Raw genomic sequence first — 19,753 nt, 5'->3', positions numbered from 1 at the left:
TCTGGTCCCACTATCTAAAAAATTATGAGACACTCATCACCTGCCTTTAAAACTATAGAAGATGGGAAACTTGTGTTAAATCAATAGTTAAATGTTAAATTGTATAAATGACTTTTTTCCCTTTAAGATGGGGTCTGACTGTGTAGCCTTGCTAGCCTGGTACTCAGAATGTAGACCAGGGTGGCATTGAATTCATAGAGATCAGCTTGCTTCTGCCTCCCAGATGCTGGGATTAAAGGCCTGTACCACCAATCCATCATGAAAGGCTGTGTTTAGTTAAATAGTGTGACATAGACTCTTGAGAATTTCAGAACAGCATTATATTACTGAGGCCTGACTACTCAAGTAAACAAAGCAAATATAAATGAAGATGATAGGTCTTGAGCTTTGGATTTAGGCCTGGGTATATACAATGTTCCTGTTTATTGCCTGCTGCATAACTCCAGTCAGATTCTTTAATTTCCAGCCCTAATCTGCGAAGTGAAAGATAATTTGAAATAAATGAAAGAACTAGGATGCTTCCTGAACATTTCTAGCTTAAGTAAGCACAGTCTGGGAGGGCTTCTTGAGAGAACACTGATATACAGATATGAGAAGAGAACAGCTCTCATCATAAAATGTTTATCAGCATGAAGTAGTAAGTGGTTGAGATAAAAATAAACAGACTTTCTCATTTGTGAGGTATAATAAAGATTTAAGTTCAGATTAGACTAGACTAACATTTTATGCTTAAAACTCACATCAGGAGTGCATTTCTAAGTTGGCCTTAGAATCCTCTTCTAGTTTTAATACTTGACCCAACCTTGAGGTTTGACAGTAACTTTAGGGTTTAGTTTTGACTCTTTAAGTTCTTATTTAAGAATAATTTGTTAACATCACAAGGTAGAGCTGGGCAATGGTGGCACACGCCTTTAATTCCAGCACTCTGGAGGCAGAGGCAGGTGGATCTCTGTGAGTTCTAGGATAGCCATAGCTGTTACACAGAGAAACCCTGTCTCAAAAAACCAAAACAAATGAACAACAACAACAACAACAACAACAACAAAACAACCAAAAACAAAACCACAAGGTAGGAATTCGCTAGATGCCTGCACCTTTAGTAAAAGTTGTGGTCAATACAGTGAGCTACTTAATCACTTTAAGTGAATCATCTGTGTTTCTTCTTGCTATTTAAAATCTCATTTTTAGGAGTCTGTTTTAGATTTTGACAAACCCTCAAGTGCAATTCCATCGTCACAGCCGCCTTCAGCTTCTCCAGGTAACCCAGTAGGAGAATAATAATTCTAAAGACTTAAAACAAACAGCTTTATAGCTAACAGTTATTTATTTATTTTTATGAATCATTCATTCCAGGTAGCTTAAATGTTTGTTAATTTATTCTGGTTGTATCCATCAGTCAGGAGAGTTGCATAGGGATAAATTATCATTAGGACATAAGTATACTGCATTAACATGTTTACATTTGTTAGAGAAAAGTCCTCAGATGGGCAAGTAGAAATGCTTAATAGTTGGTTTAGCAATTTTTCATGTTCTTTCTGGGGTGATTTCTGACTAGAACCTACTTGACCTTTGAACTGTGAATCTAGTGTGGAGCTTTTTCGGTCCTGATATTTAGAACAGTGAATACCATGGTATCTAATGATGGAGTCTGAATCTAAAACTGGTATGATGCCTCAAAGCTTAGGCCTCAGGCTCCATGCTAATTTCTCTCAGATAAGGAATGATATGATCAAGCCATAGTCCAACTGTGGTAAGCATTGAACACCTGCTAAAGACTGATGCTGTAATGCTGGGTGAAACAAACAGAATAGTTAACAGAAGTGACTGATATTAATGAGAGAAACCAAATTGAAAACTATGTGATTGTAAAAAGTGTATTAATACGTATAACCACAAGGGAAAAATCTAAACAAACAGATGACCAGCTAAGACTTACTATGAAGATTATGTGTATCAGGTAGCAATAACTTATAATGTCTTAGTCTTTGTCTTCTGGATTATTATCCCCAGTAATTTTTTGAAAGTCATAGTTCTTTTCTTTTGGAAGCTTTGAAATGCTGCGTTTACCCATATAACCTTAAGACATCACCATGAGAGATGGCTCAGTAGTTAAGAACATGTATTGTTCTTGCAGAGGACCTGATTTCAATTCCCAGCACCCACATCAGGCAGCTTATAACTGCTTGTAACTCCAGCTCCAGGGGATGGCCCTAACCTTGGGTACATGCCTATATACAAACACACATACATGTGCATGTAAATAAATAATAAAAATATTAAAAACAAGAATAAAAAAAAACCACATCACTATATACCACAGACAGAATTAGTGTTTCTAACTAGTATCCAGTCTATTCTCTTCAAAGTTGCAGTAGGAACCTATTTTCCCAGCTGATACTTTGTCTTGTCAAGTTGATATGTATTAACATTTCTCTCTCCTTAATTGTTTGATTTATTTTAGTCTCTACAGTATCTTCAGAACAAAACTTGTCCAATCAAAGTGGTTTTCTTCAAGAGCCATTACAGGTAACTTGTAGATTAATTTGAATTACACTCTTTGTTTCAAGGGGAAGACTTCTTTGGCAAGAATAACTGGAAAAATTTTTTTTCTAGATTTTATCTTAGACCTACTATAAGAGAATTTCCTGTGTGTGTGTGTGTGTGTGTGTGTGTGTGTGTGTGTGTGTGTGTGTATTACTATTATTTTAGAGACAAAGTCTCTTAATGTAGCCCAGTGTGTGTGTGTGTGTGTGTGTGTGTGTGTGTGTGTGTGTGTGTATTACTATTACTTTTAGAGACAAAGTCTCTTAATGTAGCCCAGGCTGGCCTTGAACTCACTCTGTAGCCTAGACTGGTTTAGAATTTGTGATTCTCCTGCCTTAGGAGTATTGGAATGTTGTCCTGTGCTAGGATGCTAGTAGCATTTGTGCTTTTTTTTTTTTTTTTTTTTTTTTTTTTTGGTTTTTTGAGACAGGGTTTCTCTGTGTAGCTTTGCGCCTTTCCTGGAACTCACTTGGTAGCCCAGGCTGGCCTCGAACTCACAAAGATCCGCCTGCCTCTGCCTCCCGAGTGCTGGGATTAAAGGCGTGCGCCACCACCGCCCGGCTAGCATTTGTGCTTTTAATAGCCTCTCTGGGTGAGTCTGCCTACTTGCATTTAGAACCACTGGTCTCAAACACCATGTTTACTCACCAGTACATAAAGCTACTTCTGGCTACTCTACTTAAGTGATAATTTAGAGGCAAGAGTGATTGCAACATCTGCAAACCTATTAAGTGAAACTTTTAAGTAAAATTTGTTATTTTGCTTGTATTTTGAGCCAGGTTTTGCCTTGTAGTCCAGGGTGGTCCTGAACTTGTGATCTTCCTGTCTCATTGTTCTAGCCCTGTGGTAATAGGTGCATTTCATGGCACTGGCTTTCAAAGTCTTTTTAGCTTAACTATTAAGTGGACAAAGGAAGATTAACTTATTATCTGTTGGTTTCCCTTGGGCACAAGTATAGTTCAACAGCAGCCAGTCCCAGCTGTGATGGGTTGGCATATTATTTTAATTCAAAGTACTAGAAAAAGCATAGTTTTAAAACAATCTCATAAATCTAATATTTTGATTACATCTAAATTGTGTGTGTTTAGTATATAAAATATTCTAAAGCATTAAAAAAAAATCCCTCTAAACTCTTTGAGGGTGGTGGTGAGATGGACAGGGTCTGACCCTGGTTGGCCTGGTAGACCAGGCTGGCCTATCAACTCTTTCTGATGCAAAAGTGTGTGTGTGTGTGTGTGTGTGTGTGTGTGTGTGTGTGTGTGTGTGTGTGTATGTGTGTATACGTACGTACACGTGTACACATGCATGTGTGCCTGTGCCTGTTTTTTTATTTTATTGAGACAAAGTCTTCTTATGCAACAGTACCTCAGGCTGGCCTAGAATCCACTATGTAGTTGAGGAGAATGACCTTGAACTTTTGATCCTACTGACTGCTGCCCTAGTGCTGGGAAGCAGGTTATAGAAACATAACCACTTTGATGTTTGGTTACCACTCATTGATTTCTGGTTTACCTGTGATACTACTGGAGCTTCTGAGAACCATGAAGAAGTATTGGATGCAGGATTGGATGCACAAGCACTTAGCTATCACTGCTGCCCCCTTTCTTTCCTTAGGTTTCTCTTACATTCTAATACCTTTTTAGTGCCATAGATTTCCCACTGAACTGCTCTGTGTGCTATTGTTAAGTTGTCACAGCCTTAGTTCCTTTTGTGCTTGTTTCTAGTTTTTATTTTATTCTAACTCTTAATTTTTTCTTAGAGCTTTGATACTGTTTTGATCTTTGTAGAGCTTGTCCATCCTTTTTATACTTCTGTCTACCTTGTAAGGCATGAAAAGTCTTCAGACCAGAAGCCTGATTTGCCCTGTGCCTAGCTTGCCAGCATGCACTGTGAAGTGCCAGCCTCATTGCAGATCTGGCACCAGATTTTTAGGGCCAAGAATCTTGGTCAGCAAGGTTGATGTTATGTGTGTAACTGGGACACAGTCTTGGAAAGGCAGTGTGTGAATCTAAGTGTTCTGATACTGAACTTTGTTCTATTCTTGGGCAGATTACTTCACCTTTATCTGCTGCTTCTTTTTTTGTTGTTATTTTCAAGACAGGGTTCTGTGTAGCTTTGGAGCCTATCCTGGAACTTGCTCTGTAAACCAGGCTGGCCTCAAACTTAGAGATCCTGAGATCAGTCTGCTGCTTCCTGAGTGCTGGGATTAAAGGTGTGCACTACCCCTGTCCAACTATTTGCTTCTTCTTGATGTCCCTAAAATGAGGATAATTGTGCTTACTACACAGGTTTGTTAGGATGAAGTGTGTTAATATTTGTAATGCACTTAGCATACTGCCTGACACCACTGAGTGCTAGTAAAAGTGACATGTCAAGGAGTCCAGCACTCAGGAAATATGAAGTGAACACAGCATGTGTTGACAATGTTTCTATCTTCCTGTGTCTAGGTGACTTCTTCTCCAGTTACTTGTAGCTCAAATGCTTGCTTGGTTACTACTGATCAGGCTTCTTCGGGAACTGAAACAGAATTTATGACCTCAGAGACCACTGAGGTAATGAGACCTGTGATCTTAATTTCTTTGCTGTCTCAAAGAATGGCAGAATGAGCTTATGAATTACTGGCATGATTGGTGGAATTACAGTGTTTGTATTTATTAATGCATTACTTTCTGTAGATGTCCTAGAACATACACAGGGCACTATTTTGGCTTTGCCGTGTATGTAGACTTAATAGTACTTATCTTACCTAATATAATAAATATATTTTAGAACTATTATTTTTAAGTTTTTAAATATTTATTAATTTTATTTTATGCACAAATACATGTGCACCATATGGTGCTTGGCGCCCAAGGAGGTCAGAAGAGGGCATTAAATCCCTGTAACTGGAGTTAAGGATGGTTATGAACTACCATGTAGGTGCTAGGAATTGAACCCAGGTCCTCTGCAAGAGCAACAATGTCTCTTGATTGATAAGCCATCTCTCCAGCCTCCCTATTACTATTTTTTGAGATGATCTCCTGTAGCTCAAACTGACCTTGAATTCCTGATCCTTTTGCTTCCATTTTTCAAATGTTGGGATTCCAGGAGACTATGGCTCAGCTTAGTCAATTTATTAATTTATTTTAATAAGTAGCATACAGGGCTGGAGAGATGGTTGGTTCAGTGATTAAGAACATGTACTGATTTTGGAGAAGACCTAAATCTTGAGTTCCCACACTCGAATCAAGGAGCTCACTACTACCTATGACTCTAGGCTAGGGAATCTGAGGCTTTTGGCTTCCATGGGCACTTGTACTCACATGCAGAAACACAGATATGTTCACACATACACATACTTAAAAATAAAGTATATCTTTAAAATAACAAAGTACTAGGTTTTCTTATATCATTTTTAATATAAAAAAGAAAAGCTTTAGGTAGGATTAGGAGAAAATATTTATATAACCGAAGATGTGTTTTTTATAGTGTTATTAGCACTGAGTTGGAATGAGTTACAGTCTCTCTGGCTCATCTTATCAAAAGCATTTTGACAAGTCGAAGGTGGTGACCCATGCCTTTAATCCCAGCACTTAGGCAGGCAGATCTCTGAGTTCCAGGCCAGCCTGGTCTATGAGAAAGTTCCAGGACATCCAGGGTTATAGGGAGAAACTCTGTTTCCAAGAACGAACAAAAAAAGCATTTTGACAGTATGTTTTCAAGAATGAACAAAAAAAGCATTTTGACAGTATGAGGTTTGTGTGTAGTTCTAAATCTCAGCCTTTGCTGTTTGAGCAAATCCTTGAGCTAGATACACATGGATGGAATGAATTTTGGGGCAATTCAATAACTCTTAGATTAGATTTTTGAGGTGAACTAATAAGTGAGAATTCATATAGACTGTAAGAAAGAATAGATGATTAGTTATTATAGTGCTCATTTGGTCTATATTTAAGATAGTTGGCTTCTTTATGACAAAGAAAAATTGATTTTTACCAAGTGACCTACAGTGGTCTGCTGTATAATCTTGTTGGGATTGGGTTTTGTGTCATATTAATTTGGCTTTATAGGTAAAGATTATTTAAATTATATCAAAGTTGTTTTATTCTTTAGGCAGAGGACTTAGAAATCTATCTTTTAAATAGAGAACTAACACTAAGGGACTAACTAACCAAAAGTTTTTCCTAAATTTAATCTTTGCATATATTTGGAATAATATTAGATTATTAGTTGGAAATAGTAATTCAGGGCTCTCAGAGAGCTTGGTGCCGGTAGGAAGTTGAGAGCCCCTTGTGTGGTGCTTACTTTGTCAGCACCCTATCAAAAAGCGAGTGCTAGTGTGCATCCTCAGCAGCCGAGATTTAAAAATTGTAAGCAAATGCTGCCCTTTGCATTCCTGTATTCCCGTGTCGTCCTAAAGAACTTGCTGACTTGTGTCAGCTTGGAGCTTAGTGCAAGTTAACCTCTTGTCATATGGCAAGTGTGGCTGATTCTGCATTTCTCCTCCATAGATGGCAGTTCCCCGGAGCAAGCCAGCATCTGCACTTGCTTCTCCAGAGCCTCCCTTGTCACAGGGTTTCCAGTCACCTCCTGCAAGTGGAAGCTCAGCAGCCGTTAGCACAGCGCCCTTTCAAGCCATGCAGACAGTGAGTGTGTAAGGGAAATGATGGCAATGGAAGATCTGTGGTTTCTCCCACACCTGTCTTTGGTACTGGATGAAAAGTATGCCTTCATGTTGCTCTTATTACGGATGCTGAGGTTTATATTTATATTACATATTTGTAAATAATGTTTGTGACAGAGTATTAAATCTACAACCTCCAGAATTTTCAAGAAGTATTTTTTCCTTTTAATGAAAGTAGATTTTTTTTCATACAATACATTCTGATTATGGTTTCCCTTCTCCCTCCTCTTCCCAGTTCCTCCCCACTTTCTCTCCTATCTGGATCCACACCGTATCTGTCTCTCTTTAGAAAATAAACAGGCATTTAAGGAATAATAATAAAGTAAAATAAAATACAATAAAAAATCAGAATATGACAAAATACCAAATAAGAGAAAGAGCCAAAGAAAAAGCACAAGAAACACTTGTAGATGCAGAGACGCACACATTAGCATACACAGGAGTCCCATAAGATCCCCCAAACCAGAACCCATAGTATATATGCAAAGGAACTGTAAGGTAGAAAAAAAAATGTCCTGACTTAACATGAAACAGAGAACCTCCAAAGATGTCATTGAATTTTATTTATGTTGTCCATCTATTGCTGGGCATGGGACCTACCCTTAAGAGTGATTTGTTCGGGCGGAAGAGATGGCCCAGCTGTTAAGAGCACTGGCTGCTTTTCCAGAGGACCCAGGTTCAGTCCCAGCACCCACATGGCAGCTCACAACTGTCTGTAATTCTAGTTCCAGGGGATCTGACACCTTCACACCAATGCATATAAAGTTTAAAAATAAAAATACAGTGATTTGTTCTAGGAGTATTTTTTATCAGAGTCTTATTTCCTCGCTGAAAATTAGTAGACAAAGCTTAGAACCCATGTGAAAATGTATGTGGTTGATCCCCAGCTCCCCTCCCCACAAAAGGAATATGTGGATGGTAAACATATTGTTTTGGTAATAGCTTATTATTAATAATTACTGAGGGTCCTAGTTTCAGTAACCTGAAGTAAGAATGCATATACGAGTTAGTTCTATCATTGTTGAAATATTTATTTAATTTTATTTTAGACTCATTCTGGTTCATAAAGATTTAGGTTTGTTCAGATTTGTGTGTGTATGTTCTCAATGTGTATTCCTCTATAAATTGTAGTCTAAAACTTTAAAAACATAACATTTCAGGGCCTGCAGAGGTGGCTCAATGGTTAAGAGCACTTGCTGCTTTTATAGAGGACCCAGATTTGGTTTCTGGTACCCACATGGTAGCTTACAGCTGTCTGTAACTCCTCTTCCAGAGGGATGATCCCACATCCTGTTCTGGCCTTTGTGGGCGGCAGCCACACACACGGTGTACATATATACATGAAGGCAAACATTCATACAAAAAAGTCTTTAAAAAAGAAAAGAAAGAAAAAGATAATGTGACTCTAGATTGGTGTATTTTCAGGGAGAGAAACCATTCAGTGGAGCAGTAAGCACCTTTCCTGTTGGTGCTTCATGCTCCATACCAGGCCCAGAGCAGGGCTGCTGAACTCAGTAGCATGAATTCATGGGCCCTCCTATTCTGGCTGCACAGTTTGAGGGTCTTTTCCTCTTTGCCTTTCTTCTTTCCCTGGCAGCCTCATAATATTGCCGCTCAAATTTATTTTCACTTTTGCCTAATTAAAAGCAGACAGTGGTTCATCACATGATGAAATAGAGTCCTTCACCTGAACTATTGAAGTCCTGTCTAACCTGTCAGACAAGGCCACTGGACTTGTCTTGTGTTGTTTTGTCATAGTGCTTCTTTGTTGATAGCTTTCTGTCTGCTCTGCCTCTTTGAAGCCTGCCCAGTTCAAGCAGATTCTCACTCAGTCACTTTATTTAACAGGAGATTAGGCACTATTTATTTTTAAAGATTTATTTTTGTTATCTTTGATTATTTGTATATGTCTGTGTGGGGATATGTACATATGAACGCAGGTGCCTTCAGAGGCCAGAGGCATTAGATCACTCTGTAACTGTAGACCTCTGCAAGAGCAGTACCATCTCTTAAAAGCTGAGCCTTCTCTCAAGCTATTTTAAAAGCATGTACCAGATTTTTGTTTGTTTGTTTGTTTGTTTGTTTGTTTTGGAGACAAGGTCTCACTATGTAACCCTGGGTGTTCTGGAACTCACTATGTAGACTAGGCTGACCCTGAACTCATAGAGATTCAGCTAGGTACTGATTTTTGTTTTGAGACAGGGTTTTTGTTTTTGTTTTGGAGACAAGGTCTTACTTTGTAACCCTGGTTAGTCTGGAACTTGCTATGTAGACCAGACTGTCCTTGGATTCAAAGAGATCTGCCTGCCTCTGCCTCCTAAATACTGGGATTAAAGGTATGCTTCACCATGCTGGGCTCAGGAATTATTTTTATTCACCAGAGGTATAGAAATGTAAAACAAAACAAACCACTAAAGTCTTTCTGACAGCTGGTCTTTGAGTATGGAAGGAAGAGGTCTAGAGAGATGAGATACAGTTACTGCTATCAGTTATGTTTGCTATTCACAAAAACATCAGAGTAGGGAAGGCAAAGGGAAACAGAAGTGTTAGCTCATGACTTATGGCTAGGTGTCTAAAAGTTTAATAACTGCTTTTTTTTCTTTTTTTCTTGCTGGAGATTGAACCTAGGATCTTGCATATAAATTAGGCAGGAGTTCTGCCTTTGAAGTTTTTGAAATCTCTTAAAAATTTTTTCTTTGGCCGGGCAGTGGTGGCGCATGCCTTTAATCCCAGCAAAGCACTCGGGAGGCAGAGGCAGGCAGATCTCTGTGAGGTCGAGGCCAGCCTGGTCTACAGAGCGAGATCCAGGAAAGGCACAAAGCTACACAGAGAAACCCTGTCTCAAAAAACAAAACAAAAAAAAATTTTTTTTCTTTGAAAAATTTATACATTTATACAATCTGTTTTGATCGTATCTATTCATCATTACTTCATATCCATTTACCCCCCCCAGCTTCCTCTAAGATCCTCATCTTTATCTTCTTTCTAACATCATGTTTCACTGCTGTTGTCAGTAATAACCCTGAGTCCACTTAATGTTACCTGTATGCACATGGTTGTGGGACCATTCATTGGGATGTGAGTAATATACTAGTGGTCACATCCCAAAAGGAGGGTGACTGTCCCTCCCTTAGCAGCTATCAGCTACCAATAGTTCCTCTGTCGAGGGTGGAGTCTGGGGACCCCTCCTCCATCCATGTTGAAATTTTGACTGGCTTAATCTTGTGTAAATTTTATGCAGGTGACCATACCTACTGTGAGTTGATGTGTGCAGCAACCATGTTATGTTCAAAAGTCATCATTCCACAGCTCCTATTCTCATCTTCCAGCTCTTAAATTTTATCTTCCACCATGTTCTCTGTGCCTTGGATGAGGGGAGGCTGAAAAGATGATATATCCACATCTGAGTGCACACAGTCACTTATACTTAGCTATTGTCTGCATTAACACTACCTACTGCAAAAGGAAGCTTCTCTGACCAAAGTTCAAAGCAACATAAATCTATGGGTATAAACAGAAATATTTAGAAAGCTGCTTGACAGAATAAATATATCATAAAGCAACAGCAGTAGCTTTTGACCAGATTTACAGTACCAGGCATGATATCCCTGCTATGGTACAGCATGCATGTGGAGGTCAAAGGACAATTTTATGGAGTTGGTTCTCTCCTTCTAGCTTGTTTCACTTAGCGTAATATTTTTGATATGTAGTATATATCATATTTTCATTCTTTTTATGGCTGAATAATATTTAAAGTATGTGTCTCATTTCACTCAGGTTCTTTTACATTTTGCCTCAGGAAGAATGTTGCTAAAGTCATATCATGTCTGTTCAAGTCTTGACTTTAACTTCTTTTGGGTGGGTACCTAGACATGAACCTGGTGGGATTGTGTTTACCTTTATAAGGAGCCATCGTCTGTTCTTCACAGTGCTTACACCATTTTACTTTCCTGTCAGTGATGTGGTTCCATCTTATGATAGTGGTGGTCCCAGTGGATGTGAAGTGGCATCTCACGGTGGTTTTAGTTTACATTTTCCTGATGACTGGTGATGATCAGGCTTTCATGTATTTATTAGTTGTTGTCTTTGGAGAAATGTCTGTTCGAATCCTTTGCCCATCTAGTGCGTTAGAATGTACAGATGTTATTTCGGCATTTCCTCTGAACCATACCCAGTGGTTGTTTTTGTTTTTGTTTTTTTAATAAGGTGTTTAATGTTAATGCACCTCTCCCTCCACGGAAAGAACAAGAAATGAAAGAATCTCCTTATTCACCTGGCTACAATCAAAATTTTACTTCGGCAAGTACTCAGACAATATCCCAATGCCAGCTCCCAGCTATACACATAGAACAGACAGCCCAACCTCCAGAGACTGGTAAGACTTCTGAATATATTCTGTATAAGTACCACATGCTAACTCAATGCTTTATTGTAGTACCCTCTGTGGCCCTGGAACTTTCAAAAACAAAAAATACTTTTTTTGTTTTTAAGATTTATTTTTTTTAAGTTTACAAATGTTTTGTTTGCATGTCCTGATACCTTCAGAGGTCAGAAAAAGGCATCAGTTTCCCTAGAATTGGAGTTATGGATATTGTGAGCCATCACATGTGTGTGGAAATGGGAACCAGGTCCTCTGTAAGAGAAACTAGTGCTCTTAAGTGTTCAGCTATCTCTCCAGTATCTTGAACTATTATTTTAAAGATCTATTTTTATTTATGTGTGTATGTATATACATGTGTATGGAGGCCAGAAGAAGGTATTGGATCTCCTTGAACTGAAATTCCAGTCAGTTGTGAACTGCCTGATGTGGGCCCTAGGGTCCTCTGAAAGAGCAGCAAGTGCTCTTAACTGCTGAACCATCTCTCCTGTCACCTAATTTGAACTTTGAAGAGGTAGAAAAGAACTTCAGTGGCTGTTTTAGATTTGTTGGCTCTTATTTTTAAGTCTGATTGCTTTGGTTACCTAGACAGTGGTTGAGATAGATGGGAGGCACTCTAGCTGCTCTGGTGAAGATTTTGAAGCTATTGTATTACATTGTGTTACCATAAGTACAGATGATGGCTCTTACAGAAACTAAAAACCAATGTGAGGAGATAATGTAGAATGTTGTTGTACTGTTAGCTCAGAGAATGGGGACAGTTTTGGTCTTTTAAAGCTGTTTTGAATAATAAAAGCATAGGTAACCTTTATTCTTTTTAAAAACTTTAAATTTCATTTACTTTTTTTTAACCTTCCTTCTTAATACAGAAACACTGGTAGGTTTATAGTGTTGGTATTGCAGCCTTTAATGTACTACATAAATAAACTGAGACTCTGGTTGCTTTCTTCTTCAGTGGTAAAGAGTATTATTAAGTAGAGTCTTAGATCTCGATGTGGAGGCACTCATTCTGTTGTTACTGTATTGCTGAAATATAGGATACTTTATGTAACAGATGCTGTGGTTATAGTCCTTCTCAATTTTGAATGTTAGTAAGATTAGGATTCATGTCATGGGGATGTAGCTCAGCTATAAAGTGCTTGTCTAACATGCAAGAGGTTTCATCTTCAGCACCGGCATAAACTAGGCATAATGGAAGATGCCTATAATCCTAGCAATAGGGAGTTGGAGACAGCAAGATTAGAAGGAGTTCATGGTTATCCTTGGATATCTAACAAGCTCAAGACTAGTCTGGGCTACATGAGACCCTGTCCTCCCCTCAAAAAAAAAAAAAAAAAAAGATTAGGATTAATTTTCTTTTACTCCTTGATCTAGGATATTTAGCTTAATATTTTTATTTGTTGTAAAGTGTATATAAAGTAAAAATAATCATTTTAACTTTTTTTGTTGTTTTTGAGATGTCTCACTATGTAGCTCTAGTGGATCAGGAACTTGTAGTGTAGACCAGTACGGTCTCAAACCCAGAGAGATTCATCTGCCTGTTTCCAAGTGCTGATTTAAAGGCATATGCCTCCATACCTGGTGTCATTTTTAACATTTTTACACATAGAGTTCTGTAGTATTACATCTAAGTTGTTGAGTAGTCATCACCCCATCACTCACTGACAATAACTCTGTATCTGTTTTTTTGTTTTTTTGTTTGTTTGTTTGTTTTTTGGTTTTTCAAGACAGGGTTTCTCTGTGTAGCTTTGCGCCTTTCCTGGAATTCACTTGGTAGCCCAGGCTGGCCTCGAACTCACAGAGATCCTCCTGGCTCTGCCTCCTGAGTGCTGGGATTAAAGGCGTGCGCCACCACCGCCCGGCCAACTATGTATCTGTTTATCACTAACTCCTTTTCATTTCTTACCGGCCCCTGGAATCAACCATTCTCCTATGACTTTGAATTTGACTACCCTGGCTACCTCATGTGCGTTGGCATCATATACTTGTTCTTGTTGTAACTTAGTTCATTTAATATAACACCTTCAAGGCTCATTCATACTGTGCCAGATTTCCTTCCTCTATAAATTGAGTAATATTCTGTTTCTCATACATGCTTATATATCATAAGTATGTTTTTAAAGGGAGAAAATATAGGTTTTATATATATATATGTATATATATATATGTTACATGTATATCAATATATATTTTGAGATATATATTGATAACATGGGGCCTTTATTACCATTTAACTCTTGGACTTTAAATTGTTTTCTCTTAAGCTGCAGGTTACCATCCTGATGGAACTGTTCAAGTAAGCAATGGCAACCTTGCCTTTTACCCAGCACCCACGAGTGTGTTTCCCAGACCTGCTCAGCCGTTCATCAGTAGTCGGGGGTCTATGAGAGGATGTACACGTGGTGGGAGGTTACTAATGAATCCCTATCGGTCTCCTGGTGGCTACAAAGGTATGTTTTGAATCTAGTGTACTAAATTATTTTAATGTATATATTTTTTCTGACTCATGCTGGGCTCAATTTTGACTTTGTTCTTTTGGTCATTTCCATTTATAATTGTCTATTAGTAGGTAATAGAGTGCTTCAAAAATTTTTTACTTATTTTTTTGTTTATGAATATTTTTCCTGAATGTAAGTACAGTGCCTGCAGATGCCAGAAGAGGTTGTCAGATCTCCTGGAACTGGAGTCACACATAGTTGTGAGCTACCATGTTGGTGTTGGGGTCTGAATCCTCGTCCTCTGCAGGGGCACAACCTGTGCTCTTAAGCATTGTGTTAACTCTCCAGCCCACCAGTATTTTTATTATACTTGTTCTCTACAAGAGACCTAACTTGCTATTTGCAAAACAGATTAATTCTGTGATTTGCTGAAGAAGAGGTTAATCAGCTTGGCTTTCAAGGGGGATTTTGATTTTCATATTTGAATGGTATTTTTTACTGATTGATTTAACTCTTAAAATGTATCATAATTAGATAAGACTCATTTTCAAGTTACTTTCAAAGTTTATTGCAGATAAGAACAAGAGAATCTGAGTCCACATAGTGGCCTCTTAATATTTAGTTATAGCTTCAAGTATTGTGATGGTAGCTTGATATTAGCAAAAGGACTTGATGCTGAGGTTTTAAGTACCTAATTACATTGGCCCCATCCTCACCCAACCCCAACTCATATTTCAACAGTATTAGAAATCAGCAGAAATGCTGGGTGTGTGGTGGTACATATTTTTAACCCCAGCACTTGGGAGGCAGAGGTAAGTGGATTTCTGAGTTTGAGGCCAACCTGGTTTCCAGAGGGAGTTCTATGACAGCCAGGACTACACAGAGAAACACTCTCTCAAAAAACCAAAATAAATAAATAAATTGCCAGCAGAATTATGGCATTTTGCTGTAGAAACATTTTAGTATGTCTTTACTTAAAGAAGACATACATGTCTTTCACTCTGGCCCATGGTGCCAACAAGATAGACAAATATTGTGATCTCCTTATGCCAGTCTCTGACAGGACCAGAAGTGGCATGACAAACAATATAAGAAAGCCCACTTGGGCATAGCCCCGGAGGCTAATCCTTTTGGAGGTGCTTCTTACGCAAAGGGAATTGTGTTGGAAAGAGTAGGGATTGAAGCCAAACAGCCAAATTCTGCTGTCAGGAAGCATGTCAGGGTATGGCTCATCCAAAATGGCAAGATTATCACAGCATTGTGCTCAGTGACGATTGCTCGAACTTGACTGAGGAAAATGATCAAGTTCTGGTTGCTGGATTTGGTCAAAAGGTCTGGCTAGTGGAGTGGTGGTGGCTCACACTTTTAATCCCAGCACTCAGGAGGCAGAGACAGGCCTGGTCTACAAAGTGAGTTCCAGGACAGCCAGGGTTACACAGAGAAACGCTGTCTTGAAATTACCCCCCCCTCCAAAAAAAAAGGTTATGCTTTAGGTGTTACTCTTGGAATTTGCTTTATGATTGTTAAAGTAGCCAGTGTTTCTCTGTTGGCCCTGTACAAAGACAAGAAGGAAAATCCAACCAAGTCCATAAATTTTGAGAGGGGGAACATAGTAATAAAATTTCATACTCTATAAAAACAAAAAAAGAAGACATATATCTAATGATGACATTGTAAGATCTGTCCAACTTTTCCCCACCAGTTTAACTTTTAGAGCTAAAGAGTTCAGTGAGCTTCATTTCCCATCATTTTATGTGTGCTGTTTGTTTATTCATTAGGTTTCGATAGTTACAGAGGACCCTCTTCAGCTTCCAATGGGAATTACAGCCAACTGCAGCTGCAAGCTAGAGAATATCCTGGAACACCTTACACTCAAAGGGTAAGTAGTTATTGCAACTGAATTGTGGAACAGTTGTGGATGTTATACTGGTGAACATTTTTCCTATCATCAAGGGAAGATGAAATTTAAAAGGTATAAAGAACCTGACATGTTCACATAAGCTCACTTACTTTTCCACTTTATAGGAAAAGGGTCCAGAGGTTAAATTCCTTGTTTGTGGTCACACAGCAAGTAAATAGATAAAAATTATATTGCAAATTTTTTTTTTAAACTTTAGAGCTTATATTCCTTAGTTTCACTAAATTACCTTCAACTTAACTTACTTGTTATATATAACAATTCATCTTTACAAGTTTAACTGTTTTGTTTATTCCAATTTGATCACATAGCAGTTTTTTCCCTTGTGTCTGACAAAACTGATTGGGGTTTAGACATTGCATTTTAGCAAACCTTATAAACTTTCTGTCATGGTTATATTTGGGTTACACCAGTATTTTTCTTTTAAAACTTTATTTACTTTTGTGTGTGTGTGTGTGTGTGTGTGTGTGTGTGTGTGTGTGTGTGCATGTGTGTGTACCATGGCACACGTATAGAGGTTAGAGGATAATTTGTAGGAATTGATTATCTCTTTCTATTGTATGGGTACTAGAGATTTAACTCAGGTCAGTTAGGCTTGGTGACAAGTGTCTTGTCCACTAAGCCTCCTCGCTGACCCTAGTCTTTACATTTGATTTACAAACTGGGTCATATTGAATAATTTATGTGCTCTTCTTACTTTACTGTGCCCTTTTATATTAAGAGGAATGACTGAGGCCATCTCTGCTTCTGAATTTCCATTATTACTCAGCACTGTATTTTTTACATGGTGTTCCCATGCTAATTAATCTGTATTTTTGGTGCCAAGTTAAATATTCATGTATTCATTTTAGGATAATTTCCAGCAATGTTATAAAAGATCAGGGACATCTAGTGGTCTTCAGGCAAATTCAAGAGGTAAGGGTAATTATATAGATTTACCCAAAGCATGCTTGTACTTCACTGTATCCTCTGTCAACTTCTCTTTAAAGCACATTACTTTCAGCATTTATCTGTCGAAGTTTCAGTTTGTTTAACTGTAATTCTAAAGTATTGAATGAGGCAGTAGACTAGCAAGAACGATATGGAAACTGTCAATTTAGTTGTGTATGTTTCCTAAAAAATTCTCTTTTGTTCACGTGAGCATAATTCCCCATGCTAAATTTAGGCCGAGTCTGGTTCAAAATAATGCCTTTTTTTTTTTTTAAAGATTTATTTATTTTGTGTGTGTGTGTGTGTTTTGCCTGCATGTATGTCGGTACACCATGTGTATGCTTGGTGGTGCCTTTGAAGGTCAGAAGAAAGAATCTGATCCCATTGAATTGGAGTTACAGATGCTTGTGAACAACCACATAGGTGCTGAGAACTGAACACAGGTCCTCTGCAAGGGCAACAAGTGCTCTTAACCACTGAGCCACTCCTCCAGCCCCCAAAATGATGGCTTTTAAAATAATTGGTACGATTTACACCATTGATATATGGTATAAATGATATGGAGCAATGGTAGATTTGAATAAGCAGCAGTTAAAACACAGGGCAGTGTACTTAATCACACTTGTTAAAAATGAGAAGAGACCATTAAATGATTCAGTGTAATTGAAAAAGAGTTATTAAAGAGACATTTTTCAAAGCAAAGCAGCCTTCCTATTTTGAGAAATGGTCAGAGTCTATAATACTCTTTCTCATATTGAACAGTGTTTTTACATAGCACCTAAAACATTATTTCAAGTCTGAGGAGATGGCTGTGTTAGGTATAGTGCTCACCATGCAAGCATGAAGACCTAGGTTGAGATTCCCAGCATTCACGTAAAGAGCTGGGTTCTGTGGCAGTTGCCTGTAACCCTAGTGGTAGCGGGCAGATTTCAGAGGCTTGCCAGGCCATTCTCTCTAGCTTTTGGTGAGCTCCAGGGTCAGTGAGCTCAAAAAAAGAGGTAAAGAGGGACTGAGGAAGCTCTCTGATGCCAACCTCTGGACTTATTATGCATGTACATGGGCACCTACACCCATATGTCTTTGTTAATGAGTTTTGGTAAATTACTCAATTTGGGGAGGAAGGCACAATTTCTTGACCTTTAAAAAAACAGAAGCAAAAAAAAAAAAAAAGCAATCAATACAAGATTTTCTAGGACCTTCTGGCTACATTTTATTGTTTTTGTTTTGGAATCTTGTGTTTTCATTAGCTGACTAATGTTAAATGTCTTGTCAAAGCTAAAGGCTCACTGAAAAACTCACTGTTATTAATGAACAGCAGGGTGGAGCGACTCCTCTCAGGTGAGCAGCCCAGAGAGAGACAGCGAGACTTTTAACAGTGGAGATTCTGGGCAAGGAGACTCCCGGAGCATGACCCCTGTGGATGTGCCAGTGACAAGCCCGGCAGCTGCCATCCTTCCAGTACACGTCTATCCTCTGCCTCAGCAAATGAGAGTTGCCTTCTCAGCCGCCAGAACATCCAATCTGGCTCCTGGAACTTTAGACCAACCTATTGTGTTTGATCTTCTCCTGAACAACTTGGGAGAGACCTTTGATCTTCAGCTTGGTAGATTCAATTGCCCAGTGAATGGCACGTATGTATTCATTTTCCACATGCTAAAGCTGGCTGTGAATGTACCACTGTATGTCAACCTCATGAAGAATGAGGAGGTCTTGGTGTCAGCCTATGCCAATGACGGTGCACCAGACCATGAGACGGCTAGCAACCATGCCATTCTCCAGCTCCTCCAAGGAGACCAGATATGGTTGCGCTTACACAGGGGAGCGATTTATGGAAGTAGCTGGAAATACTCTACATTTTCAGGCTATCTTCTTTATCAAGATTGAAATTTAATTCAGAGTGAAAGAATGAAGTTCTCACTAGTGGATCTAAGGAGAAGTAGTCCTTACCCAGTTGGGGAAAATATTTTGTTCCTAGAGGAAGAAAGAGGTCCTTTTTTGTTTTTCTCTTTATGTAAAAACTTTGAAGCAGAATGACAATTAGCACTAACCTGGCACTTTATTAATTGTGATATAGCCTTGCTAGTCACACAGTGAATGTGTATTGTTTGCACTTAACCCTCAACTGTGTTAAGGGTCAGCTTCCTGAACTGACTGCCTCAACTTCAGACAAGTTACAATGCCTTTTTGTGCCTCAATAAAAAACTTAGACTGCACCTCCAGTTGTTTGTTTTCATAAACGTTTGATTGAGAGGTAGGAATTACTCACTGACAACTCTGGAATGATGGTTGTTTCATGGGCTCATGGGTTATTTTATTTTATTTTATTTTTTGAGACAAGGTTTCTCTGTGTAGTTTTTGGTGCCTGTCCTGGATCTCACTCTGTAGACCAGGCTGGCCTCGAACTCACAGAGATCCACCTGGTTCTGCCTCCTAAGTGCTGGATTAAAGGCATGTGCCACCACTGCCCGGATCATGGGTTATTTTAAAAGAAGATCTTATATATGTACTAGATCTTTCTCAGGTCACTTTTCTCTGATGCATATCTATCTCACTTATTAAAAGATGGATGTTTTCCAATGGCCAAACTGCACATTCTCCTTGAACCTGTTTTTACTTCCTTGCCATAGAGTATATTCTCCCTTCATTTAGCTATATTTTGTTGTCTGAATGTGTATTAAAACAAGGCACAGTAAGATATGTACATATGTACTCTGCTTTTAGTGAGATGCTGGGTTTAATTTGCATAGACAAAATGCTGAGTAATCAAAAAGTTTAAGAGTTATGTTTATATCCTGCCCCTGCTACTCCTAATTAACCTTGGGTTAGCCATTTTATCTCTAGGATTGAGTTCTCTTTTCTTCCCTCCTTGTTTTTTAAAGACT

The 19,753-nt window shown here is 38.6% G+C and overlaps 1 protein-coding gene across 17 annotated transcripts in view; it reads left to right on the top strand.

The window, feature by feature from the left end:
- The window catches only part of Caprin2 (caprin family member 2), a 46,921-nt gene extending 27,837 nt beyond the window's left edge, over window positions 1–19,084 (top strand). For 9 of the 17 annotated variants that reach the window (XM_076568371.1, XM_006986673.4, XM_076568369.1 and 6 more), the window contains 9 exons: window positions 1,189–1,258; window positions 2,462–2,526; window positions 4,992–5,096; window positions 7,035–7,169; window positions 11,414–11,582; window positions 13,850–14,035; window positions 15,802–15,902; window positions 16,793–16,856; window positions 18,187–19,084. In XM_076568371.1, coding sequence (XP_076424486.1) covers window positions 1,189–1,258; window positions 2,462–2,526; window positions 4,992–5,096; window positions 7,035–7,169; window positions 11,414–11,582; window positions 13,850–14,035; window positions 15,802–15,902; window positions 16,793–16,856; window positions 18,187–18,755 — 1,464 coding nt within the window. In that variant the 3' untranslated portion in view covers window positions 18,756–19,084. The remainder of the gene's footprint in view (window positions 1–1,188; window positions 1,259–2,461; window positions 2,527–4,991; window positions 5,097–7,034; window positions 7,170–11,413; window positions 11,583–13,849; window positions 14,036–15,801; window positions 15,903–16,792; window positions 16,857–18,186) is intronic. The other 8 variants (XM_076568372.1, XM_076568368.1, XM_076568375.1 and 5 more) reach the window with 3 other exon arrangements.
- The last annotated feature ends 669 nt before the right edge of the window (window positions 19,085–19,753 follow it).

This window comes from Peromyscus maniculatus, chromosome 3 (genome assembly GCF_049852395.1).
Source record: "Peromyscus maniculatus bairdii isolate BWxNUB_F1_BW_parent chromosome 3, HU_Pman_BW_mat_3.1, whole genome shotgun sequence".
NCBI classification, from domain to species: domain Eukaryota; kingdom Metazoa; phylum Chordata; class Mammalia; order Rodentia; family Cricetidae; genus Peromyscus; species Peromyscus maniculatus.
The sequence above is the reverse complement of the archived record's forward strand: the minus strand, read 5'-3'. Positions and strand labels throughout refer to the sequence as shown.